Genomic DNA, 8090 nt, shown 5'->3' on the forward strand with positions numbered 1-8090 from the left:
ATAATTTTAGAATATATTTAAGGGTTTGACTTTATCCAAAAAGAAAAAAAAAAAAAAAAAAAGGAATTCAAATTATTTGTAATTGACTACTAATCCATTTCCATTATCCTCCATGTGCCAGATATTGAAACACAGAGGACAAACTGTCAATTATCCAATAAGAAGTATGCAGTGTGTGTGTGGTTGTAGATATAGCAAATTCAACTCATGAAGACAGCTAAATTGTACTGTATTTCATTCCTTACAATTAGACCCCACGAGTGGCCTTTAGCTTCTGCTACATTTATTCATCTTTTTCATCAGGTCCCCACCCCACTCTCAAACACGCTGATTCTCTTTAGCCTTTTCTTGGATCCCACAATTTCTCTGTAGCTCCTTCACAAAACCCATAGAGAGACACAGATTCTCTCTCTAAAGACAGCAGTCAACCACTGAAAAAGGAGAGAAAGAACCTACCCTACTCCCATCCCACTCCACTACTTCCACTTGTTCAGTTGGCTCAGAAAAGCTTCATCATAGATTCATCAATTGACAATTGAGATTGACCCATTTTTGGAGTTCCAAGAAAATTTGCTTGAAAATCTTCAACTTCCCCAGAGAATGGAATTTATGGAGCCACATAGCGAAAACCAAGGGAGTGGCAGTGGCTCGGACCATCATGCACCAAATCAAGAACCATCTTCTCTCCAACTAGTTGCTCTTCACCACCAAAGTCAATCTGAACCTAACCCTGGGTCCGGCCAGGCCCCAGCCCATGGTCCCTTCATGGGCTCCATCTCCATGCAATCAAGAACCTTAGGTTTATCCTCTTCTTCCATAAACACCACCACCTCCTCTTCTATCACCACCACCACCGCCCCTACAACCGCCGCCGTGAACAATAAAGTGGCCAAAAAGCCATCGAAAGATCGCCACACGAAAGTGGATGGCCGGGGTCGGCGCATCCGCATGCCGGCCTTGTGTGCAGCTAGGGTTTTCCAGCTGACAAGAGAATTAGGCCATAAATCGGATGGTGAGACAATAGAGTGGCTTTTGCATCATGCGGAACCATCAATTATAGCTGCCACTGGAACAGGTACAATGCCGGCCAATTTCTCCACCCTCAACGTGTCTTTACGCAGCAGTGGCACCACCATCTCAGCTCCACCGTCCAAGTCTGCTCCTCTCTTCCTCGGCGGCGCCACCGGGATGCTAGGGTTCCACCACCAGCTGTCTTCCAACATCGGGTTTGGTCAAGATCCGGAGGAAAATTACATGAAAAAGCGGTTCAGAGAAGATAGCAGCGGGGCAACTTCACCTACAGCTTCTAGAATGGGGAGATCAGGAGTGCGAGATCAAGAACCGGGTTCAGAACAAAAACCACAAAAACCCAATTCAACACATCCTACCAATTTCCTCCCGGCTCCCGCTATGTGGGCGGTGGCTCCGGCCGCCACAAACGCAGGCAACGCCTTCTGGATGCTGCCTGTGACGGGAGGAGCCACCACGACCACGGTGGGTCCAGGGCAGCAAGAGCACCAGTTATGGCAATACAAGGCATCTCCCATGCAGAGAATCGGTGGCTTCGAGCTCCCAAGTGGAGGCCGATTCAGCCCGGTTCAGCTTGGTTCTATGGTGTTACAGCAGCCACCGCCACCGGTTCAGCAGCTCGGACTTGGCGTCTCCGACACCAGTAACATGGGAATAATGGGCTCCATTAATGCATATAATAATAGTAGGATTGATTTAGGCATGAATTTGGAGCAGCATCACCATCATCATCAAAATCAGCCACAAAGTAACGATAGTGGAGATGAAAATCCCAAAGATTCTCAATAATGTTGGTATAAATGAATTATCAGAATTCCCCGACTGGTCAAATAAAGGCAAAAGTAGGCCATAAGCATCAAATTTCAATGTTGCAAAATTTTCTGCATTTTCTAGTTGAATGATTGTAGAATTCTTACCTTTTTCATAGGTGAAAATTTCAGACTGGTGTGCAGATAATTTTGTTTTTTGTTTTTGATGAGATTTAAACTCTTGTTATTATTTGTTTTCATCCTTTGATTTGTTGTTATATTAAAATGTATAACTGGATTCATTCTACAGCTATAATCAACTTCAAATTTTCTCAGTCTTGATAATAGTTTGAAGTAATAAATTTCCAGTAATTTCTTTCTTCATTAACATACAATTAGTTTTCGACTTGTATGTGTTATTAGTTTGTACTAAGCAATATATATATATATATCAAATTTGATCTTTTAAATATCGGTGCTTAATTTATACTAATCACTATGCTTAGGCATCAAACCTGATATCCGCGGGTCACGCTCCAAAAGGGGCAGGAATTGCCTGCTTAATTGGGTATTCGGGTCGAGTGGGCGGGAGACTTCATCCTGAGGCAGGTACAGGTAACAAAGGCCGTTCCCCGTCCAGTTTAAAACCCCCCTTCTTTTTTTTTTAAGAATTCAATACTTTAAATGAAAAACTCCATGAATTTCGTTAGTTTTAATAAAAGATGACAATTAAAATTATTTAAGAAATATGATTGATAATATTCGAATAATTTAACTTTTAATAATAAATAAAAAATTATTAAAATATTATTGTCTCACTTTAATGAATGAGTACAATAAAATAAATTTAAAATAATAATAATAATAATAATAATAATAATTAACGGAGCGAGTATGAAACGAAAAATTACTCGACAATCTCATGCCCTGATGCCATCGCTACACATATACATGTATGTAGAGGTCTTTTCACATGTTAATGATATCCAGACAAAAACCTGAATAATTTAATCAGTAATTGGAGGAGCCCCAATACGTGATTCAGTGCTCCACTTGCACAATTTTTTTATAGTGCTTCAAAATTTTGAATTTATGTTTAATATTGAAATATTTTGTGTTATGGTATTGACAAAAAAAAAGGTAATTAATAAATAAAGTATTTACTTTTTAATATTATCACGCAAAATGTCTCTATATTTTATTTTTTGATATTTTCACCTTTAATTATACATTTAATTGCGTAAATTGTCCTTTCGTTCATTTCTTGTCGATTTCTCTTTTAGTCAATCCAAAAAAACCAATACCATATGAAACTATTAAAATAATTAAAATTTAAAACTATTTTTTTAGAAAACAAAAGAAAAGATTTTCTTGTTTACCATCCTCACCCAAAACCAACCCAAACCAAAATCATTCCACCCGTCTCTCACCATGGGCGCAAAGCAAATCACCGATGATCACTGATGCCTAATTGATTTTTTTGGGGTGACTGGCGGAGAAATTAATAAGAAATGAATAGAAGGACTGTTGGCGCAATCAAATGTGCCATTAATGGTGAAAGTGTCAAAAATGAAAGGTATAATATTTTGCATAATAATATTGAAATGTAAGGACATTATGTGTTAATTACCCTTGAAAAATAGTATTTCAATTTGTATGTGAAAATTATTGAACCCAAAACCTTGATATGGTGGTAGAAATGGTATACTCAAATATGACTTTCTGTATATTGACATCGCAAAACCTGGGGGTCATGAGACAAAACTTTTGATAAAATTTTAACAAATTTTGATAGAAGTTTATGAAATGTGGAATTGAAAAATTGATAAATGTTGTGGATCAAATAAAATGTCAGGTTAAAATTAAAATTTAACAGTTCAAAAAATAATAAAATTTTAACAAAGTTTTATCAATCAAGCACATAGCTAGAAAAGTATGGCACTTTATTGGCCAATAATAATTGGTTATTTTGAAAATAGAATATTACAGAAAAATTGGGTAATTGTATATAATAGTCATTTCTTAATAAAATTATTCGAGCTGTGCAGGTTCCAATTAAGCCACTGTTTGATCTCCATTAAATTAAATTACATTACATTTTATTTTTCTCTCTCCTATTTTCAACCACACAATCTTTCATAAAATAATATTACACGAAAATCGAAAATTTTCCTTCTTTTTCAACCACTCATTTTTCTAAAAAATACTATTTCCCACATTTTCATTTTCAAGTAATGGGGATCAAACAGGAGCTTAGACTTCCGCATTTGATTTATTTTAGAATTAATGGTTGATGATCACATGATCCATGAGCTAATGATGAAGATCTACTTTAATTTATATAATACACTAGGAATTTAAAATAATATTGTGATTATTGCGTAACTTAATTGTCAAGCTAGCAAAAGCAACATTATATTAAAATGATATAATTTAAGGTTAGGATTATTGAGTATCTCATTTAACACTCCATGCTTAGCCCTTACAATCCAATAGTTCATCACTTATCGTCCATTATTATTGTCTAATAAAAAGTAAATAGCAACGTCGTTAAAACTAGACGGACCGATCTATTCAACGAGAGCATGACACGTAGACAAGAACTACGGGCTTTATGACTTGCTCCTTATGGATCTTTCTCCTATAAGTATAGACACACAAAGGAAAATGTAAACTTTTATTTTATATCAAAGCTCTAGTCAAATATCTGCTTGCTTTTCTCTCCCAAACTCAATTTCCCTTCTACAACTTGCACTGGCTCTTGAATTCAGAGGCGGGGTCAGAAAATTTGTTCAGTGCGGACATAATTTAACCCATATCGAACATTGTGTTTTGGTCATGAATTTAATGATGATAAAACTATAAGACAAAATCATGGGTTTGGGCCTAAAAATAAAACTTATGTAAATTAAAACATGTTTTTATTCCACCTCCCCTGTTGCTTCAAAAAAAATAAAATAAAATAAAATAAAATGTTTGGGCCTAAAATTTTAGTTCAACGTGGCTCCGCCTCTGGTTGAATTGATCGCCAGAGTACCAGCAGTCTCTTTTTCTTGGCGTTGATCTTGGTGCTTACGATTTCTATCCAGCTTAGCGTGATTGTGTTTAGAGAACAGTCGACAACATGGTCTTAATGATTTTTTTTTTGTTTACGTAAATAAAAGTTTTGATATTGAATTTGGAGGGTCTGTGGTGGAATGATGGTGTATGTCACTTCTTCTTCTTGAAGATAACCTACATGTTTAAGAGAATTTTCTCCAATGTATTACTCCTTGCACTGATATGGATGTGGAAAATATTTGACAGCGTGCGGTTTTGGTAGCAGTTCTATAACAGGCCTTAAGATCAATGGACGCTTTGATACCAAATGTTAGCTCCTTTCTTTCCTGTAAAAGAGCTCAAGAAACCTGCTCTTTATCTTCCAAAATAAAGGAGAACCAACAATGAATTTGAAAAACCAAAGAAGAAAGTGCAAAACCAAAGCAAAACATAATAGAGAAATGGAACAGCTACTGGGACAAAAGAAGTCAGTTTTCATTCATTTTTCCACCTTACATACGTAGTCCATACACTACTTTTTACATAGAAAATATAAAATATACAAAAGGCTGAATATTGGCATGGACATTGCAGCCCACTTTACATTGTACTGTAGATGGAAAAGATAGCCTAAGCGAGGAATTTTAAATAAAAGCTTCACTTCCTTCAATAAGAGAGGAAGCACACAGCCGTATGTGTATTGAGGAATGAGTGTATAATGTTACTAGTGGCCTTGGTAGCTTATCCAAATTTATATAAAGTGCATTTGTTATATTTTAATTTGTTATCCTCAGACACTAACTTCAAGGCTAACAATCTATGCACAATGCATTCGAATCATTGTAGTTATTTTATTGTAGTTATCCATGTTAAAAACCACTAGTGTAATTAAATTAATCGGGGGAGATTATGCAAAATCTCATCCGCTAAATAGTCTACCTGCCCGTGTTTTTTGAGAAGAAAAAAGGAAAAACAATTTTAAAAACAACACCTCAACCCCTAGAAAACTTCATTCTTTAAAATAAATATAATCTAACACCTCAACCACTAGACACGACTGGACACTAAGGAAGAGAAACCTGTGACAAAATTTGATAAGATAATAGTCGTTTATTTTTACACTAATACATGATTACTAGAAATCAAAGTGAAACCAACAATAATAATGTTAATCTGCAAGATTATTTATATGGTAATATTCCAGTATTATTACCAATAATATGGATCATCTACCACCTCCCATTGGTAACTGTATATGATCCCTCATGCTATTATAACCAGCTGTACCTATGGTATTACCTTCACCTTTTGCAAAGCCATTCATTGGCCTAAAGAGAAGGGATTCCATCACTTCTGCATTGGGTTGAGTTTGTAACGAATAGTGTTTTTTTGATAGTCTTAGACCTTCAAGTTCCATAGCCACTTCCTTCATACTAGGTCTATCCTCTCCCCTTACATATAAACACCTTTTCGCAAGCATAGCAACTGCCATTAATTGCTCATTGTTTCCTTCGGATACAATGTTATCTTCAAGAACTCGGTATAAACGGCCTTGATTCAGTCTAGAAAGAAAATAGCTTGCTAAATTTCTCTCCTTCTCTGGTCTCTCATAGCTCAATGCTTTTTTTCCTGTTAATAACTCCACAAGGACTACTCCATAACTATAAACGTCACTTTTTTCCGTTAATTGGTTTGTTTGCATGTATTCCGGGTCTAAGTATCCAAATGTTCCTTGCACCATAGTTGATAATCGAGTTTGATCCTCAGGAACTAATCTCGATGCTCCAAAATCAGACAATTTTGCAGTGAAATTATTGTCTAAAAGAATATTAGCTGACTTGACGTCTCTGTGTATGATTGGAGGTGAAGCTGCCGAGTGCAAATATGCGAGCACACCAGCAGCTTCTGTAGCTATTGTTAAGCGCTTGTCCCAAGAAAGAGCGTGTGCTTTTGTTTCATTGTTTATGTGTTCAAAAAGGGTGCCGTTGTTGATGAATTCATAAACCAGTAGAGGAACTTGTGTTTCTAAACAACATCCAAAAAGCCTGACAACATTCTTGTGGTTTATTTGGGAAAGAACAATCACCTCATTGATAAATTGCTCGATTTGGTTTGGATCAACCTCTTTGGACTTCTTGATGGCAACTATTCTATTATCTGATAGAAAGCCTTTGTATACAGTGCCAAAACCTCCTTGACCAATAATCCTATCGTCATGGAAGTTGTTTGTTGCTTTCTTGAGCTCCGCGGAAGTGAATATTTTCATTGTATCGGGAGAGTAGTCTCTTCTAATGAGTTGTTCTTGCAACATTAATCCACCATTTTGAAGAAAGAATTTCTGCTTCATTGTGATCAACTTTCTTCTCTTGAGTTCCAAGTACAACCAACAGGCACCAAGCAGAAGAACAATGAAGCCTAGAGCAATCCCTGTTATTAAAATTTTAGAGGAGCAAAAAGAATTGACATTAACTTCATTTTCTCACTTTATTTTCATTGAACCGACAGGCTAGAATTTTATTTTATTATTATTTTTTTTTTGGGGGAAATATGGGTTTATATCAAAGGTTACTCGAATTCCCGAGATTCTATTGGCAGTGTAAGCTGGTCCAAAAAAATGAGAGAAAAGGTTAAGAACTACTCAAAGAATTCATACTAACCTGCAACAAGTTTGAAGATGAATGATTCACCACGAATGCAACCTCGTCCATTTTTCAACCCGTCGCCATTGTAACCTTCTGGGCAAGTACACGTATAATTCCCCGGTATGTTCTTACATCCCTTTTCACATTTATTGTTTGGATCTAGACATTCATCAATATCTGCATGAGAAAAAATAACAAAAACAGCAAAGCACATTAAGTATATTCTTCAAGCACTGAATATAAAATGACATTAGTTGCTCAACCAGAGCAAGCTATGTATGTATATCAAGATATTACCTAGGGGGAAAAAATTAAATTAAATCAATACCTTGACAGCCACCATCGAGGTATGGGTTTCCTTGAAAACCCTCATCGCAATAACAACGATACCCATAACCATTATCGGGTTCTTTACACGTGGAATTCAAACTTTTACATGCATAACTAGACATGTTATTTTGAGCCTCCACACAAGTTCCATCTCCAACCGCCCAGTCAACCACCATAGGAAGTGTTGTTACGTTCCTCAGGCTGGAAAGACTACTTGAAGTAAAATTGAATGCACTTTCTTCAGCAAGGAAACTATAGCTGCAATTGTTGAAGTCCCACACATTTTTGAATTGATCATAGC

General features: G+C 36.2%; 2 protein-coding genes across 2 annotated transcripts; one reads left to right on the forward strand and one right to left on the reverse strand.

Annotated features, from left to right (window-relative positions):
- Positions 1–96: 96 nt before the first annotated feature.
- Positions 97–2008, forward strand: LOC111386232 (transcription factor TCP23-like). The gene has a single exon (XM_023010685.1). It carries the CDS (start codon positions 601–603, stop codon positions 1816–1818), a length of 1218 nt encoding a protein of 405 aa, XP_022866453.1. The 5' UTR covers positions 97–600; the 3' UTR covers positions 1819–2008.
- A 3809-nt stretch (positions 2009–5817) lies between these two features.
- On the reverse strand, positions 5818–8084 carry LOC111386233 (wall-associated receptor kinase 2-like). Its single transcript, XM_023010686.1, has 3 exons — positions 7788–8084; positions 7475–7636; positions 5818–7244 (listed from the first exon to the last, which is right to left on the reverse strand). The coding sequence occupies exons 1-3, from the start codon at positions 7963–7965 to the stop codon at positions 6043–6045; spliced, it is 1542 nt and encodes a 513-aa protein (XP_022866454.1). The 5' UTR covers positions 7966–8084; the 3' UTR covers positions 5818–6042.
- Between the last annotated feature and the right edge of the window lie 6 nt (positions 8085–8090).

The sequence above is a fragment of the Olea europaea genome, unplaced genomic scaffold (genome assembly GCF_002742605.1).
Source record: "Olea europaea var. sylvestris unplaced genomic scaffold, O_europaea_v1 scaffold3475, whole genome shotgun sequence".
NCBI lineage: Eukaryota > Viridiplantae > Streptophyta > Magnoliopsida > Lamiales > Oleaceae > Olea > Olea europaea.

What these genes read in the sequence shown, in the direction of transcription:
- LOC111386232 (XM_023010685.1), top strand. Translation starts at nt 601, where the DNA reads ATGGAATTTATGGAGCCACATAGCGAAAACCAAGGGAGTGGCAGTGGC.
- LOC111386233 (XM_023010686.1), bottom strand. Translation starts at nt 7,965, where the DNA reads ATGGTGGTTGACTGGGCGGTTGGAGATGGAACTTGTGTGGAGGCTCAA. An exon ending in CCTCGATGGTGGCTGTCAAG is followed by an intron (nt 7,637 to 7,787) that starts GTATTGATTTAA and finishes TTTCTCATGCAG; the next exon opens with ATATTGATGAATGTCTAGAT. An exon ending in CATCTTCAAACTTGTTGCAG is followed by an intron (nt 7,245 to 7,474) that starts GTTAGTATGAAT and finishes TTTTAATAACAG; the next exon opens with GGATTGCTCTAGGCTTCATT.